General features: G+C 43.2%; 1 protein-coding gene across 1 annotated transcript in view; it reads right to left on the reverse strand.

Annotated features, from left to right (window-relative positions):
• STK24 (serine/threonine kinase 24) overlaps positions 1–20,730 on the reverse strand; it is a 40,481-nt gene extending 19,751 nt beyond the window's left edge. The window contains exons 1-2 of the mRNA XM_072135466.1: positions 20,367–20,730; positions 11,790–12,020 (exon numbers count right to left, since the gene is read on the reverse strand). Of these exons, the coding sequence (XP_071991567.1) occupies positions 11,790–12,020; positions 20,367–20,408 (273 nt within the window). The 5' untranslated portion in view covers positions 20,409–20,730. The remainder of the gene's footprint in view (positions 1–11,789; positions 12,021–20,366) is intronic.
• Between the last annotated feature and the right edge of the window lie 1,044 nt (positions 20,731–21,774).

Raw genomic sequence — 21,774 nt, forward strand, 5'->3', positions numbered from 1 at the left:
ACTGATGGCAAACCTTTTAGAGGCCGAGTGCCCAAACTACAACAAAGACCCGCTTATTTATCGCAAAGTGCCAACACAGAAATTTAATTTGTGATTTATACTCCCTCCTCTGTCACAGTTTTCATTGATACCAGCACCCTTAGGACGCCAATAAAGCAGAAAATAGTCCCAGGTACAGCTGTCACTTTACAATAGCTCTGTGCACAGCAAGTCCTGGGCTGTCTGGGACTGCAGGAAGATACCTGGAGTCATCTCTGGTGATGGCCTGAGTGCCCACAGAAAGGGCTCTGAGTGCCACCCCTGGCACCAGTGCCATAGGTTAGCCATCACTGCCCTAATCTCATGACCCCTATTACTGTTTAATACTACCTCATGACCCCTATTACTGTATAAAACTACCACACCATGACCACTGCTATTACCATATAATACCCTAACCTCATGACCCCTATTACTGTATAATACTACCACATGACCACTGCTATTACCATATAATACCCTAACCTCATGACCCCTATTACTGTATAATACTACCTCATGACCACCATTACTGTATAATACTACCACTTGACCACTGCTATTACCATATAAAACATCACACCATGACCACTACTATTACCACATAATACCACCACACCATGACACTGCTATTACCGTATAATAGCACCAAACCATGACCACTGCTATTACCATATAAACCACCACACCATGACCACTACTATTACCACATAATACCACCAAACCAAGACCACTGCTATTACCATATAATACCCCCTCACCACAACCACTGCTATTACCACATAATACTACCACACCATGACCACTGCTATTACCACATAATACCACCACACCATGACACTGCTATTACCGTATAATATCACCAAACCAAGACCACTGCTATTACCATATAATACCCCCTCACCACAACCACTGCTATTACCACATAATACTACCACACCATGACCACTGCTATTACCACATAATACCACCACACCATGACCACTGCTACTACCACATAATACCACAACACCGTGACCACTGCTATTACCACATAATACTACCACACCATGACCACTGCTATTACCACATAATACCACCACACCATGACCACTGCAATTACCACATAATACCACCACACCATGACCACTGCTATTACCACATAATACCACTGCTAATACCATATAACACCACCACACCATGACCACTGCTATTACCACATAATACCACCACACCATGACCACTGCTACTACCACATAATACCACCACACCGTGACCACTGCTATTACCACATAATACTACCACACCATGACCACTGCTATTACCACATAATACCACCACACCATGACCACTGCTATTACCACATAATACCACCACACCATGACCACTGCTATTACCATATAATACCACCACACCATGACACTGCTATTACCACATGATACTACCACACCATGACCACTGCTACTACCATATAATACCACCATACCATGACCACTGCTATTACCACATAATACCACCACACCATGACCACTGCTATTACCACATAATACTACCACACCATGACCACTGCTACTACCACATAATACCACCACACCGTGACCACTGCTATTACCACATAATACTACCACACCATGACCACTGCTATTACCACATAATACCACCACACCATGACCACTGCTATTACCACATAATACTACCACACCATGACCACTGCTATTACCATATAATACCACCACACCATGACACTGCTATTACCACATAATACTACCACACCATGACCACTGCTACTACCATATAATACCACCATACCATGACCACTGCTATTACCACATAATACCACCACACCATGACCACTGCTATTACCACATAATACTACCACACCATGACCACTGCTACTACCACATAATACCACCACACCGTGAACACTGCTATTACCACATAATACTACCACACCATGACCACTGCTATTACCACATAATACCACCACACCATGACCACTGCTATTACCATATAATACCACCACACCATGACACTGCTATTACCACATAATACCGTATTTTCCGGACTATAAGGCGCACTTTAAAGCCTTGGATTTCCTTGGAAATCCAAAGTGCGCCTTATAGTCCGGTGCGCCCTATGTATGGCACAGGGCAGCGGACCATACTTACATAGGTCCCCGCTACCGGAGACAGCAGATCTCCAGCGGGAACTGCAGACCACGCGGCACGAACAACTTCTGCCGCGTGGTCTGCAGTTCCTGCTGGAGATCTGCTGTCTCCGGTAGCGGGGACCTATGTAAGTATGGTCCGCTGCCCTCCTCCACCTCCCCCTCACCTTCCCCACTCACCTTCCCCGCGTCTCTTCTCGGCGTCGCGTCCCGTCGGGTCTCCGCTCCGCCCTCGGACCTCCGCCACGCCCCCGACCCTGCGCCTTATAGTCCGATGCGCCTTATATATGGAATTATTACATATATAAGGCGCATCGGACTAATGCGCCTTATATTCCGGTGCGCCTAATGGCCCGGATAATACGGCACTACCAAACCATGACCACTGCTATTACCACATAATACCACCACACCATGACCACTGCTATAACCACATAATACCACATCATGACCACTGCTATTACCACATAATACCAACACACCGTGACCACTGCTATTACCACATAATACCAACACACCGTGACCACTGCTATTACCACATAATACCACCACACTATGACTACTGCTATTACCACATGATACCAGCACATCATGACCATTGTTTTACCCAGATAATACCACCACATCATGACCACTGCTATTACCACATAATACCACCACACTATGACCACTGCTATTACCACATAATACCACCACACCATGACCACTGCTATTACCACATAATACCACCACACCATGACCACTGCTATTACCATATAATACCCCCTCACCACAACCACTACTATTACCACATAATACCAACACACCATGATGACTGCTATTACCATATAATACCCCCTCACCACAACCAATGCTATTACCACATAATACCACCACACCATGACCACTGCTATTACCACATAATACCACCACACCATGATGACTGCTATTACCATATAATACCCCCTCACCACAACCAATGCTATTACCACATAATACCACCACACCATGACCACTGCTATAACCACATAATACCACCACATCATGACCACTGCTATTACCATAGAACACCACCACACCATGACACTGCTATTACCATTTAATACCCCCTCACCACAACCAATGCTTTTACCACGTAATACCACCACACCATGACCACTGCTATTACCACGTAATACCACACATCATGACCACTGCTATTACCACGTAATACCACCACATCATGACCACTGCTATTAACATATAATACCACCACACCATGACCACTGCTATAACCACATAATACCACCACACTATGACCACTGCTATTACCACATAATACCACCACACCATGACCACTGCTATAACCACATAATACCAACACATCATGACCACTGCTACTACCATATAACACCACCACACCATGACCACTGCTATAACCACATAATACCAACACATCATGACCACTGCTACTACCATATCATACCACCACACTATGACCACTGCTATTACCACATAATACCACCACATCATGACGACTGCTATAACCACATAATACCACCACATCATGACCACTGCTATTACCATATAACACCACCACACCATGACCACTGCTATTACCAAATAACACCACCACACCATGACCACTGCTATTACCATATAACACCACCACACCATGACCACTGCTATTACCACATACCACCACACCATGACCACTGCTATTACCACATACCACCACACCATGACCACTGCTACTACCACATAATACCACCACACCATGACCACTGCTACTACCACATAATACCACCACATCATGACCACTGCTATTACCATATAACACCACCACACCATGACCACTGCTATTACCATATAACACCACCACACCATGACCACTGCTATTACCACATACCACCACACCATGACCACTGCTATAACCACATAATACCACCACACTATGACCACTGCTATTACCACATAATACCACCACACCATGACCACTGCTATAACCACATAATACCAACACATCATGACCACTGCTACTACCATATAACACCACCACACCATGACCACTGCTATAACCACATAATACCAACACATCATGACCACTGCTACTACCATATAATACCACCACACTATGACCACTGCTATTACCACATAATACCACCACATCATGACGACTGCTATAACCACATAATACCACCACATCATGACCACTGCTATTACCATATAACACCACCACACCATGACCACTGCTATTACCATATAACACCACCACACCATGACCACTGCTATTACCATATAACACCACCACACCATGACCACTGCTATTACCACATACCACCACACCATGACCACTGCTATTACCACATACCACCACACCATGACCACTGCTACTACCACATAATACCACCACACCATGACCACTGCTACAACCACATAATACCACCACATCATGACCACTGCTATTACCATATAACACCACCACACCATGACCACTGCTATTACCACATACCACCACACCATGACCACTGCTATTACCACATACCACACCATGACCACTGCTATAACCACATAATACCACCACACTATGACCACTGCTATTACCACATAATACCACCACACCATGACCACTGCTATAACCACATAATACCAACACATCATGACCACTGCTACTACCATATAATACCACCACACTATGACCACTGCTATTACCACATAATACCACCACATCATGACGACTGCTATAACCACATAATACCACCACATCATGACCACTGCTATTACCATATAACACCACCACACCATGACCACTGCTATTACCATATAACACCACCACACCATGACCACTGCTATTACCATATAACACCACCACACCATGACCACTGCTATTACCACATACCACCACACCATGACCACTGCTATTACCACCACACCATGACCACTGCTACTACCACATAATACCACCACACCATGACCACTGCTACTACCACATAATACCACCACACCATGACCACTGCTATTACCACATACCACCACCACACCATGACCACTGCTATTACCACATACCACCACACCATGACCACTGCTATTACCACATACCACCACACCATGACCACTGCTATTACCACATAATACCACCACACCATGACCACTGCTATAACCACATAATACCACCACACTATGACCACTGCTATTACCACATAATACCACCACACCATGACCACTGCTATAACCACATAATACCAACACATCATGACCACTACTACTACCATATAATACCACCACACTATGACCACTGCTATTACCACATAATACCACCACATCATGACGACTGCTATAACCATATAACACCACCACATCATGACCACTGCTATTACCATAAAACACCACCACACCATGACCACTGCTATTACCACATACCACCACACCATGACCACTGCTATTACCACATACCACCACACCATGACCACTGCTACTACCACATAATACCACCACACCATGACCACTGCTACTACCACATAATACCACCACATCATGACCACTGCTATTACCATATAACACCACCACACCATGACCACTGCTATTACCACATACCACCACACCATGACCACTGCTATTACCACATACCACCACACCATGACCACTGCTACTACCACATAATACCACCACACCATGACCACTGCTACTACCACATAATACCACCACATCATGACCACTGCTATTACCATATAACACCACCACACCATGACCACTGCTATTACCATATAACACCACCACACCATGACCACTGCTATTACCACATACCACCACACCATGACCACTGCTATTACCACATACCACCACACCATGACCACTGCTATTACCACATACCACCACACCATGACCACTGCTATTACCACATACCACCACACCATGACCACTGCTACTACCACATAATACCACCACACCATGACCACTGCTACTACCACATAATACCACCACATCATGACCACTGCTATTACCATATAACACCACCACACCATGACCACTGCTATAACCATATAATACCAACACATCATGACCACTGCTACTACCATATAATACCACCACACTATGACCACTGCTATTACCACATAATACCACCACATCATGACGACTGCTATAACCACATAATACCACCACACCATGACCACTGCTATTACCATATAACACCACCACACCATGACCACTGCTATTACCATATAACACCACCACACCATGACCACTGCTATTACCATATAACACCACCACACCATGACCACTGCTATTACCATATAACACCACCACACCATGACCACTGCTATTACCATATAACACCACCACACCATGACCACTGCTATTACCACATACCACCACACCATGACCACTGCTATTACCACATACCACCACACCATGACCACTGCTACTACCACATAATACCACCACACCATGACCACTGCTACTACCACATAATACCACCACATCATGACCACTTCTATTACCATATAACACCACCACACCATGACCACTGCTATTACCACATACCACCACACCATGACCACTGCTATTACCACATAATACCACCACACCATGACCACTGCTATAACCACATAATACCACCACACTATGACCACTGCTATTACCACATAATACCACCACACCATGACGACTGCTATAACCATATAACACCACCACATCATGACCACTGCTATTACCATATAACACCACCACACCATGACCACTGCTATTACCATATAACACCACCACACCATGACCACTGCTATTACCACATACCACCACACCATGACCACCGCTATTACCACATAATACCACCACACCATGACCACTGCTACTACCACATAATACCACCACATCATGACCACTGCTATTACCATATAACACCACCACACTATGACCACTGCTATTACCACATACCACCACACCATGACCACTGCTATTACCACATACCACCACACCATGACCACTGCTACTACCACATAATACCACCACACCATGACCATTGCTACTACCACATAATACCACCACATCATGACCACTGCTATTACCATATAACACCACCACACCATGACCACTGCTATTACCATATAACACCACCACACCATGACCACTGCTATTACCACATACCACCACACCATGACCACTGCTATTACCACATACCACCACACCATGACCACTGCTATTACCACATACCACCACACCATGACCACTGCTATTACCACATACCACCACACCATGACCACTGCTACTACCACATAATACCACCACACCATGACCACTGCTACTACCACATAATACCACCACATCATGACCACTGCTATTACCATATAACACCACCACACCATGACCACTGCTATAACCATATAATACCAACACATCATGACCACTGCTACTACCATATAATACCACCACACTATGACCACTGCTATTACCACATAATACCACCACATCATGACGACTGCTATAACCACATAATACCACCACACCATGACCACTGCTATTACCATATAACACCACCACACCATGACCACTGCTATTACCATATAACACCACCACACCATGACCACTGCTATTACCATATAACACCACCACACCATGACCACTGCTATTACCACATACCACTACACCATGACCACTGCTATTACCACATACCACCACACCATGACCACTGCTACTACCACATAATACCACCACACCTACTACCACATAATACCACCACATCATGACCACTTCTATTACCATATAACACCACCACACCATGACCACTGCTATTACCACATACCACCACACCATGACCACTGCTATTACCACATAATACCACCACACCATGACCACTGCTATAACCACATAATACCACCACACTATGACCACTGCTATTACCACATAATACCACCACACCATGACGACTGCTATAACCATATAACACCACCACATCATGACCACTGCTATTACCATATAACACCACCACACCATGACCACTGCTATTACCATATAACACCACCACACCATGACCACTGCTATTACCACATACCACCACACCATGACCACCGCTATTACCACATAATACCACCACACCATGACCACTGCTACTACCACATAATACCACCACATCATGACCACTGCTATTACCATATAACACCACCACACTATGACCACTGCTATTACCACATACCACCACACCATGACCACTGCTATTACCACATACCACCACACCATGACCACTGCTACTACCACATAATACCACCACACCATGACCACTGCTACTACCACATAATACCACCACATCATGACCACTGCTATTACCATATAACACCACCACACCATGACCACTGCTATTACCATATAACACCACCACACCATGACCACTGCTATTACCATATAACACCACCACACCATGACCACTGCTATTACCACATACCACCACACCATGACCACTGCTACTACCACATAATACCACCACACCATGACCACTGCTAACAACATATATTACCACCACAAACCATTGTCATTACCATATAATACACTCACCTCACGACTAAATACACACACATATACATACTTATAGACACTATATACACAAAGCAGGGCACATATACTGTACACACACACACACACACACACACACACATGCTTATAGAGATACTATACATACAAAGCAAGGCACATGTACTTAATGCACATACATACTTATAGAAACACAATACATAGAAAGGGCACATAGTGTAGATAAAATAGTCTTACTGTTCTGTAGACAATACCTAAAGCGTGGTATAGAAGGTTCCAAGCAAAGAGGATATGCAGCAATTCACTGAGACGACCACATATTCATGCCCGAAAAAGGAGGAGGAGCCTCTAAAATGTCGCCGAGTATGTGTTTTGTCTCAGTGAATTGCTGCCTGTCCGCTTCTCTGTGTGTGCAGAGTATGCAGTACGGCAGCTTCCAATTCACATGCAGAGGCTGCACAGCAGTCATATAATTCAGAATACAAAAGTCCCATACCTTAAACAGCCAGGGGACTTTTTGGGGTCGGGGGCCCTGGGCAAATGCCCATTTTGCCTGCACTAAATACAGGCTCTGATTATAGTGCTATTTCACCTTTGAAGTGAACTGAAAGACTAACATAATGAATCAGACATCCATGGGCTCCACACTACTAAATGTCAGCCTTTGCATACTTCTAGTTACAGTCACAAAGTACTGGAGTATAGGAGAATTTGTCATCTGTCTTCTTGAAATAATGATCAGGGAAACTATCAGGCAATTATCATGACTATAATGAGTTCCCCTGTCATCAAGATTTGATAAGGTACAATAATGTACTGAAGCAATTCTGTATTCCATATAAAAGAGAGAGAAAAAGAAAGATGAACAAAAAATATTTTATACTAATCGCTGCCAATATTATTTTTCTTTTTTGTAAAGCAATCTGTCAGTTGCTTTGTCACATTTATTGCATATTTTGCCTTGCATCATAAGCAAATACAGAGCCTTACTGCATTTTACTAATATTGCAGTGCACATAGGCCAGATCAGTGCTAAAAGGAAGGTACCACACAGTGAAACTGTGTAAAAAAGGGTACTCGACTTTGTGGCCACGCCCAAGCAAAAGTATATCTCTATACAAATAAATGGCTGCAGATTTATCAAGCAATGCTTAAAGGGAACCTGTCACCAGGGACCTCATTTTTCACTAAACACAGATTGTAAAAGCCCATGACACCTGCAGTACAAACATGCCTTTCTGCCTTTTCTAAGCATTTGCATTACAATATAATGTGTGTTATAACTTACTCTTGCATCCTGACAAAATCCTGGGGTAGTCACAGGGGCGGGACCTTGGTTTGCATGCATTTCAAAAAACAACATGTGACTTGTCTGAGCTGCAGACTGTCTCCATGTTTGTGCTCCTGTACAGCTTGTCCCTCCCCCACTGATGCCAGGCTGGCCAGGCTGTAACCTCTGAGAAGTAGCAGGAGGAGGAGCTAGACAGGAGCACAAAGGTGGGGGCCAAGCTCTGAGGAGCAACACAGGCAAGGCACATGTTGTTTTTTGAAATGCATCTAAACCAAAGTCCAGCCCCTGTGACTACCCCAGGATTTTGTCATGGAGCAAGAGTACCTAATAACACACAATTATATTGTAATGCAAATGCATAGAAAAGGCAGAAAGGCAGATTTGCACTGCAGGTGTAATAAGCTTCTGCAACCTGTCTTTAGTGAAAAATGAGGTCCCTGGTGACTGGTTCCCTTTAAAGGACATCTATCACCAGATCAAGGATTGTAAACCAAGCATACTGACATACTGGTGTGTGCTCCATCTAGAAGGATCTGCTCTTCTTATGCCCTGGTTTTTAAGAAAAAAGGCTTTTTAAGGAGGGGGGGGGGCATTTTGAAAAAAATTTCTGTACCTTTTACTAGGGAAATATAGGAACTATCAGAGCATAACCAGTGTGTTAATCAGTCCACAATCACAATCCACATTCCTAGAAACCATCTCAAAGAGATTTCTTACACTACTTCCTTATTGTCTTGAATGCCTATTTATTTTATTTTTGCCTTATAATATTACTGCAGTCATACATTTTCATTTTTGGGGCAGTTTACTGTACCATAAAAATAATATGTTTTCTCTATCTCTAAAAGACCCCATTTCCTGTACAGGCAGTCCCCTACTTAGGAACACTCGACTTACATACGACCCCTAGTTACAAACGGACCTCTGGATATTGGTAATTTATTTTACTTTAGTCCTAGGCTACAATAATCAGCTGTAAGAGTTATCAAAGGTGTCTGTAATTAAGCTTTAGTATTAATCCTGATTCTTATGACAACCCAACATTTTTAAAATCCAATTGTCACAGAGACCAAAAAAGTTCTTGCTAGGATTACTATGATAAAATATACAGTTCCGACTTGCAACAAATTCAACTTAAGAACAAACCTTCAGACCCTATCTTGTATGTAACCCGGGTACTGCCTGTATATAGCCAGCTAGCCCCTTTATACAGGCAGACAGTGACCTTTATATAGCCAGCCTGTCCCCTGCCCAGTACATAAAAATAATAAACTCTGCAATTAACTTTCCGACGCCCCCCACCCCCTGCAGGACCACTGCGTGATCCTGTCCCGTCGGCAGTGATGGGTCAGTGCGAGCTTGAGGAGCACAGACTATGTCGTCACTAGTGCTGGCGGGCAGGGAGCAAGAAGAGGACCTGCAGGGGGCGTTGGAAAAGTGAGTACAGGGTTTATCTTTTTATATTGCCGGATATAAGCCGAGTGGTGTTTTTTCAGCACAAAAATTGTGCTGAAAAACTCAGCTTATACTCGAGTATATACGGTATCTGTAGTTTTGTTTTAGTGGTAGATTAGTGGTAGATTTCCTTTAAAGGGAAAGGCCTAAGGTCCTTCAATGGGACCTGGATTAACCTCCATTCTATTTTATAGATTTCCATTACACAGCAGAAGATACTGGCTAGAAAGGTGGTTCCAATGCATCTGTAGCATACAAAGGGTTAAATGATTGTGATTAGAGGTCTATCTGACCTTGCCAAAAGAGTCAAAAACTTTAAAAGGTTTCTTCAACTAAAATTGTATAACAAACTCCTGAAATGGAAAAGAATATTATCATGACTAGAACGGTTATAGTACTTACTTTGAGAAAGGACCCATAATACTTTGTTACATATGGGCTATCACACTGACTGAGCACTGTAATTTCTTGTTGGATATCTTCTATTTCATCTTCTGCTTCTTCAAGATCTATAATTTTTATAGCCACAACTTTCTGAGTCCTATTGTCAATCCCTTTAAAGACTTCTCCAAAAGATCCCTTGCCAATCTTTTCTAGCTTTCTGAATAATTCTTCAGGGTCTGCTTTTAGACTCTGCAAAAGAGAAAAAGATGAAGGTATTTAAAACCAATAAAACCCATAACATATTGAGAAAGCTTTATGCTCAAATGCCCTGAAATCTCTTACTCCATATACATCTACTTACCTGCATCCTTTATTCAACTAATATAATTAATGAATTAATTAACCTATGCATTAAATATAAATAATTAAATATAAGTATTGAATAACTTAAAGGTAACCTGTCAGGAAATAGTAAATATTAAACCCCTTAGGGACGTGGCCCTTTTTCGTTTCTGCATTTTCATTTTTCACTCCCCACCTTCAAAAATCTGTAACTTTTTTATTTTTCCCTGTACAGAGCTGGGCTTATGGCGTTTGGGCTTATTTTCTGCATAACAAATTGCACTTTATAGTGATGGTATTTATTATTCTATGCCGTGTACTGGGAAGCGGAAAAAAAATTCTGAATGCAGTGAAAATGATGAAAAAACGCATTTGCGCAGTTTTCTTGTGGGCTTGGATTTTACAGCTTTCACTGAGCGCCCCAAATCACATGTCTATTTTATTCTTTGGTTCGGTACGATCACGAGGATACCAAATTTGTACAGGTTTTATTATGTTTTCATACATTTAAAAAAATTAAAACCTTATGTACAAAAAATAAAATCTTTATTTTGCCACGTTCTGGCACTAATAAGTTTTTCATACTTCAGTGTACGGAGCTGTGGGTGGTGTCTTTTTTTGCGACTTTTGATGACGTTTTAAATGCTATCATTTTTAGGACTGTATGGGCTTTTGATCACATTTTATAGAATTTTTTATATTTTTCAAAATGGCGAAAAAGTGGCATTTTCGACTTTGGGCGCCAATTTCCGTTACGGGGTTAAACGCTTGGAAAAAAAATCGCTAATATACTTTGATAGATCGGACATTTTGGGACGCGCTGATACCTAATGTGTTTATGATTTTTACTGTTTATTTATATTTTAATCAGTTCTAGGGAAAGGGGGGTGATTTAAACTTTTACTTTTTTTACTATTTTTTCATATTTTTTTTTTTTTTAAATTTAATTTTTTTTACCATTATTTTAGATCCTCCAGGGTAATTTAACCCTGGAGGGTCCGATTGCTAATACTATATACTGCAAAACTACTGTATTGCAGTATATAGCTATTTTACAATGATTTTAATAGCCTGCCCTCTGGTGGCTATTAGAAATCATTGCACCTGGCAAGCCTACGAGTCTCAATGACTCATAGCAACCGATCGCTGCCCTCCGATAACGTTCCAGGGGGCGGCGATCGGGAATCCAAGATGGCGGCGCCCTTATAACGGTAAGTTAGGTGCCGCGGTTGGGTTTGACTGGTTGGGTTTGACCAGCACCGACCGCGGCAGTGACAGGCGGGTGTTGGCTGTATTATACAGCCGTTACCCGCTGTGTATGGAGAGAGCTCAGTTCGTGAGCTCTCTCCATACACCCCCTACCGCACGAGGACGATAGTGTTAAAATACTACCAGTATACTGTCAAGAAGCTTAACACCTTCCAGATTATGTTTCTTTCACGGCCCAGCATGGGCCATCATCCCAAAATTCAGCTCTGAAGTGAGATTTGTTGCATTAAGTCACTAATCGTTCAGCCCCATTTAATTAAAGAAAGGCTATATTCACAGGGCCGTATAGGGGACGTATTTATGGCTGACGTATATACCCCGTATATGTCCCACGTCACCATACGGGAGCAGTATGGTGCCACACACGTGCGGCACCGTGCCGTTCCGTAGCCAGGAGAAAGATTGGACATGTCCTATCTTGCCCCAGAATACCGCGCCGTGCGCTATATATCACTATGGAGAGGGGCAGGGGTAAGCAGTGCCCCTCTACCTGGTGCCAATGTGTGCCTGCCGTGCTACAGTACGGCGGGCACACATCGTGTGAATGTAGCCTAACAGAGCTGCTACAAAGCTTACTGACAAGACTTTTGATGTAACAGGAAGAAGTCAGCCATGTTTTTTAAGTTTCATGTGATTTATACTCCCCGGTCCAATATGTATATAGTTTAAAGCCAAGATGTTGTGGACCATTTTATGGAAATATGATCATTTACAAGTCTCTAGACATGAACTGCATTCATCTATGGGAGACTGACAGCTTATGACATATATTGAGGTACAGCAAGTGCATTATAAAGTCTCATAACTCAGAATTGCACATTTTTGTGACTCAAGTTTAATGAAATGTCAATACGGGATGCGGAGAGACAAGACACCAACACTATTTGTTAGTTCTTTTTACTAGTGTTAAATATAATAGTTTTTCAGAAAATGATAACACAATTATGTAGTACCCAGCCCTAACAACTAGTGATGACACAATGACTTCCTGAAATTACTGCTGACATCCTGACAACTCAAAAGATGCTACAAATCTAGTTCCAACACATAAAAACAGCCCGAGAAGCTGGAAGGCGGTGTACAAGGGCTTGCATCTGCCATGGTTAATGTCAAAAACCTTCTTCTGTTCCCTCAAGGTCGTCAGAGTAGACTTTTTGAGGAATGGAGAGATAAGATACCAGAGCTCTTACACCAGCATGTTAGCAGGTGGTTACCCAGAGAGGAATTGTTACAGAAATTTGGACTAGGGGGCAGAGGTCATACTAACATTTTCCCAGAAGGGTAATAATACTCCTCTCACTATTTTTGAGGAGTATTTTTAGGCAAAGAGGAGTATGAAATTTTCATGAATACAAATTTATAATGTTTATAGATGCTATTTATACAAGAAAATGATCTCAGTCAATATCTTCAGTGCTTAAATAGCAAATAAAGGCAGTTACAGTAATCTTACAGCATACATTAAACAGACAAGGCTGTGGCTGATGCTGGCGACCTCCCTAATTAGACTGTAACTGATGCCACCAACCCCTAGTGACTAGACTGTGGCTGATGCCATGGCCCCTGCCCACGCCACTAGACTGTGGCTGACTCCGCTGCCCCACTTAACTAGACTGTTGTGGACGCTATCATATTAGTATAGGCGCTGTGTTTAGGGGCTGCTGTATTTGTATCAGACCCCTGTCACAATACAGGATCGGGTGCCACTCAGCCAAGGCTCTGCTGTGCAAGGTCATGTGACAGGAGCACCAGCGGCCAATGGTAAACAACGCTGCTCCAGTCACGTGACCTTTTAGGAGGCGCAGTTGGGCGATAACAGAGCAGCATAAAAAATTCTTTAAGAAAATAATCTATGCATTATGAACCAACACACCTTGAGAATGCTGTAGCTACACTGATGCAGAAACATATCTTGTTTAAGCCCTGAACCAAGCGGTTTTGCTGAAAAACAATTCTAAAATTATGATAATGAGGCTCTGTCGCTCCTGTGGCTGCTCCGTGCACTGCTCCAGCCATGTCCTGCCCAACATAAGCTGAGAATACATCATCACGGTGTCATCCCTGACAGGCAGAAGTAATCAATCGCTGAACCATCCCTCAACTGCTGTGTATGCGTCATTCAGCTCAGATTGATTAGTCCTGTCTGGACAGTTCTGGAAGCTCTGTGTGTAATGTGTTTATGTAGGCACCCATTGTTTTTTGAACAGAACCACTCCGTTAAGGGCTTAAACAAGATATCTTCCTGCATCAGTGTAGCTGCAGTATTCTCAGGCAATGTTTGGTTCACAATGCATAAAAACAAATGGTAGATTTTCTTGAAGGGTTGGCAAGTCCTCTGTAGGGCAGTTGTAAACCAGGTGTGGCGAGATACATTTCAGAATCATGCACAGAGCAATATTTGTCGTTAATCTTCCCCAATCTCAGGCCAACCTTCAACGATTAACAGCTTTCCCAAAATGTCAGATGGTGGGCACGGATATGTATAATGGTCTATGGTTGTGTGATAAATTACGGTCCTATTGGGAGGAAATTAGGGAGATGTGTGAGGATATATGGCAATGTACCATCCCCAAAGATCCGGTAACATATTTTTTCCACTATAATGCTCAACAAGGTGATTAGTGTCCAGGACTATCGCTGGTAGCCGAAATTGCTCCACGTGCTGTGCCTGCTAGCAAAAGGTCTTTGTTGCAACAATGGTTTGAATCGAAGGTCCCAATGCAGGCCAAAGTAAAAGAACACATAAGGAAACTATTTTATTTAGCAATTGTAGGCGAAGTGCCAGAAGTCCAAGTTGGCGGGACAGATCTTCAAGGAATGGAGATTGTTCATTGTACGATACTTCACTGCTCAAGAAAGGATAGAGCTGCTGAAATGCTTTACACTAACCCAATGGTATCTGCAGGAGCAACTCAGGGAAACCTTAGGCAGATGGGTTTGGTCTGAGGTAAATGAAATGTGGGGAGAGCTGCACAGACTGAACGGAAGGTTGTTTTTGAATTATGATTGTTGAAAGTTGAAGTCACAAGACATGACTTTGGTCAAATATATATTATGTAATCTGTAATGACGTTCAATTACTTCTGTCATATTTTTGTACTATCTGTGCATTTTGTACATATAAGTGATATAAGGCCTGTGAGCTAATTACTTGTTTGTATGTTTACTAAAAAAGTAAAACCAAATAAAATGTGAAAAAAAAACCAAAACAGCCAATGATACAGAAGACCAAAGAAAGAAGAGGAGCCGTGGGGAAGACATAAGAGGAGCCGTGCCAACATCGGGGAGCCGCGCAGAGTATCGGGGCCGCTGGAGGGCGAGTATATAAGTTTATTTTTTTTAAATGCTGGGTGGGCTGGCTGTATACTACTGGGGACTAGCAGGCTGTATACTATAGGGAGCTGGCTGTATACTACAGGTCACCTTCTTCTTCCTGGTGCATGATCTGGCGACACAATTTAAAGTTAAATCCTGCACTCAGTCTGAAACTGTTGGATCGTCCGGCGGCCCGCCCCCCCGATTTCTGTCACATGAAAACCAGTGCCTCAGCGCCCACAATCCGATCACATGCGACACAATCCCCAGTTAAATACCAGCCAGGCAAAACCCGAAAAATGTCGGAAAGTCCAACGAAAGTGCGGCCCTGGAACCTTCATAAATAAGCCCCAGTGTCTTATATTAATTTTTTCTTAATAATCAATAGGTCTTATTTTAGGGGATATTTTTCAATGAACAGACCAAAACTCTGAATTTCATGCACAAATTCTTGTGACTCCATTTCTATTGAAATCATTGGCCCCCAATCTCTCATGTTAAGCACTTTCCTTAAATAAGCCCTCCAATTTCTGGGTAGCAGTGGTCATGGTGTGGTGGTATTATGTTGTAATAGCAATTGTCATGGTGTGGTGGTATTATGTGGTAATAGCAGTGGTCACGGTGTGGTGGTATTATGTGATAATAGCAGTGGTCATGGTGTGGTGGTATTATGTGCCAAAACAATGGTCATGGTGTGGGGGTATTATGTGGTAATAGCAGTGGTCATGGGGTGGTGGTATTATGTGCCAAAACAATGGTCATGGGGTGGTGGTATTATGTGGTAATAGCAGTGGTCATGGTGTGGTGGTATTATGTGCCAAAACAATGGTCATGGTGTGGGGGTATTATGTGATAATAGCAGTGGTCATGGTGTGGTGGTATTATGTGCCAAAACAATGGTCATGGTGTGGTGGTATTATGTGGTAATAGCAGTGGTCATGGTGTGGTGGTATTATGTGCCAAAACAATGGTCATGGTGTGGGGGTATTATGTGGTAATAGCAGTGGTCATGGGGTGGTGGTATTATGTGGTAATAGCAGTGGTCATGGGGTGGTGGTATTATGTGGTAATAGCAGTGGTCATGGTGTGGTGGTATTATGTGGTAATAGCAGTGGTCATGGTGTGGTGGTATTATGTGGTAATAGCAGTGGTCATGGTGTGGTGGTATTATATGGTAGTAGCAGTGGTCATGGTGTGGTGGTATTATATGGTAGTAGCAGTGGTCATGGTGTGGTGGTATTATATGGTAGTAGCAGTGGTCATGGTGTGGTGGTATTATATGGTAGTAGCAGTGGTCATGGTGTGGTGGTATTATGTGATAATACCAGTGGTCATGGTGTGGTGGTATTATGTGGTAATAGCAGTGGTTATGGTGTGGTGGTATTATGTGGTAGTAGCAGTGGTCATGGTGTGGTGGTATTATGTGGTAATAGCAGTGGTCATGGTGTGGTGGTATTATGTGGTAGTAGCAGTGGTCATGGTGTGGTGGTATTATATGGTAGTAGCAGTGGTCATGGTGTGGTGGTATTATGTGATAATAGCAGTGGTCATGGTGTGGTGGTATTATGTGATAATAGCAGTGGTCATGGTGTGGTGGTATTATGTGGTAATAGCAGTGGTCATGGTGTGGTGGTATTATGTGGTAATAGCAGTGGTCATGGTGTGGTGGTATTATGTGGTAATAGCAGTGGTCATGGTGTGGTGGTATTATGTGGTAATAGCAGTGGTCATGGTGTGGTGGTATTATGTGGTAGTGGCAGTGGTCATGGTGTGGTGGTATTATGTGGTAGTGGCAGTGGTCATGGTGTGGTGGTATTATATGGTAGTAGCAGTGGTCATGGTGTGGTGGTATTATATGGTAGTAGCAGTGGTCATGGTGTGGTGGTATTATGTGATAATAGCAGTGGTTATGGTGTGGTGGTATTATGTGGTAATAGCAGTGGTCATGGTGTGGTGGTATTATGTGGGCCTTGTATAGTGGTAATATTGGTCTTTTAAAAATGTATTTTGTTCATGAACAGTATGTAATTGATATTTGATCACTGTGAGGAGGTAATATTTAGCTTTAGTATAGTAGTATTTGAAAATTGTGTATGTGGCAGGGGGCATGTCTAGTGGCTTTTGTACCTAGTCCTCTTTGGTCATAGTCACACAACAAAATGTGCAAAAAAAATCAGCCGTACAGCTAGATGTGAATGTGTTGTTGGTACACCATTCAAACATTTGGGGGTCCCACTTCAAATTTTGCCCAGGGCCCAACTTTGCCTAAAACCGTCCCTGTCCTAGCCACACCATGTAAACACAGATCCTCCACTCACCAGTAGTTCCAAGGTAATAATTGGACCATTCTCAACTACTAGCAGAATATTTTTTCTGACTATGTGGTGGAACAGCTAGTAAACAGTGACACACCTCAACGCAGTTTACTATCGGCTGTATAAATTATTTTCATACTTCCACCCAGCATCTATTCTTGACTCACATGTACCCAATGTCGAAACCAGCCAATATCCTACAACCACCTGCCCTGTATACACCTGCTAACACCTGACCGGTAGCCATGACCTGTCAGACAAGTTACTTCACATGAGTCACACAGAGGCTTCTGTATCATGAGGAACTTCCCCAGATAGAAGGAGATGTGCAGCATGTGGCCGGATACAAAGTAAGAGATACTCCTCCTCACAGACTGCGCCTTACAGGGCAGGGAGGGGTTAACACCGCAGAGAAGTCGCCGTCTCCTCACACACTGGACACAACGCTGCATCTGGCACTGAACAAGTCACACGTTGCGCAATGATAGCAACGTCCCAGATGTTCAGCATGAGGAGTGTGGTGGGCGTCCTCGTACCACAGACCCCAGAACTAGTCTAGTACAGGAACATATGGGAACATAGATGTAGCTGAGGAGTTACATGGGGAGGAGGATCATACAGATAGATATAGATATATAGTGAAAGCTCTCCAAAGTAGCATGACTTTCAGAAGACCACCATTCCAGGCCATACAGAGCTCTCATGAAGCAGGTCCTTCTACTCCATACAGTGCTACAACTCTTTCAATGGCAGAAGAATTACATACAGCTACACCAAGAAAAAAAACGTTACCGATATAGAACCATTCATGGTCAAAATTACCTGTAACGGAATAGCTCAGGGCCTGGAGGACAGGGAAGCCCCACACAGAGGTGGGATGTAGCGATTCTCCTCATCCTCCTGTTTTGGGATCCACAGAACACGGATCCAGTTAAAAGCTATGGAGAAGCCTGAAGTAATAAACTCCATGTTCTGTTATTCAGAGTAGAGTATTAGGAAGGAAAAAGTTTGATTGGGTGGTACCCCTTGTATAGAACCTGTAATGGTCCTGAGGTAGATATCTTGTGATAAATGCCTTATGTATCTCACAGCCTCTCAATACATTCCTATGGAACACAAGAGCCCCTGAGGTGAGCAGACCAGTGCCCACCTAAGGAAGGATGACACCTCAGAGAGGGGGTGCCATAGCCTAACCCCTTAGTACTCACTACTACTACTACTACAAGGGCTGTCCCCCCTGTACATGAAGTACCAAGGTCCCCGTCCTCACACTGCGGCCAGATGAAAGGAAGTGGATACATCCTGTGCACTAAGTATCACAAGAAGTATGGCAGCGGCCCCCAACACGGCTTACCTGCACCCCGGGCAGGCCGGTCTGCACCGGGGACTGAGTCATCCCGCCGCCCGTCCCCCGGATCCTGGCGCTGCACAGCCCCGGCCCTCAGCTCCACCGCCAGGCGAGAATCCTCCTCCGCGCCCGGGCTGCCCTCTACGTGCCAGTCCGAGGGGGGAAGAGATTGCAGGGCAGACACGGGCAGAGTTTGGCAGCAGGAAGGGATTTGCTTTATTATTGTGCCTATGATGATGATTTCCGGCGGCAGCTAGGAGCTGTGTGACAGCCAGTCCCGGGCTCTGTCATCTTATGTACGGCGCCTGCTGCCTCCTTCACACCAAACTAGACCAGGAAACAAGAATAGAGAAAAAGAAACACTAACCACCCACCTACCCTCCTCCCTCACTGCCTCTTCCCCTCTCATAGCTCCTCCTGGTAACTGCCTGCTGCCCGGAGCACACGGCAGCACCTACAATCACACAGGCAGGACCAATACAAGGTCCATCAACTCACACAACTGCACACTGGTATTAAAGGGGCTGTACAAAGGGGTGGAAACTAATCCCCCACAAACCACCAGGACAATGGGTTCTTTTCTCAATAATGATGTAGGATCAGGTCCTGTAAGACTCTCATTTCAATATATTGGGTAAGTTGAAAATTTCACCAATCATTATGCTGGGCTAAATTTGGCATTCTGAAATCCTGTGTTTGACAGTTCTATGGTACTCAATGGAGTGCTACCATACATGCCACCAATTTGTGAAAACAGGGTCCCTTGTTCTATTCTAGTGGTCTCAGAAGTCAGATCCCCACTAATTCATACCTCCCAACATTTGTGAAAAGGAAAGAGGGACAAAATGGCGATCCCCCTAAGCCACACCCCCAATCACTCCCTGGCCACGCCCCAAATTTTAGCCATATTAAAATAATAAAAATCATCTCAATAAAAAAAAAATATATATATCCTCATTGGGATTTGAACCCAGAACCTGCAGTGTCTATGTACAATAATAACACAGTGCCTCAACCAACTGAGCTATAACCTCTGTGATTAACAAGGTGGAGAATTTTGGTAATTAAGAACTATGACTATATACTGCCTTGGTATATAGGGAGGGATCTTCTCAGATTATTGTAATTATTGAGACTATTATTATTATTATGGAGATTATTATTATTATTATTATTATTATTATTATTATTGAGATGATTATTATTATTTTTACCATTATTAATAATCATCTCCATAATAATAAAAATAATAAAATTTATAATAATAATAATAGTCTCAATAATTACAATAATAATATCTGAGAAGATCCCTCTCTATATATCAGTGCATTAGTCTGTGTCACAGTGTAAATAGCAGATAACATGTCTTAGTTACCAGAAATCCTCAGCTCTGTATCACTGGGCTTATAGCTCA

The sequence above is a fragment of the Engystomops pustulosus genome, chromosome 2 (assembly GCF_040894005.1).
Source record: "Engystomops pustulosus chromosome 2, aEngPut4.maternal, whole genome shotgun sequence".
Taxonomy (NCBI): domain Eukaryota; kingdom Metazoa; phylum Chordata; class Amphibia; order Anura; family Leptodactylidae; genus Engystomops; species Engystomops pustulosus.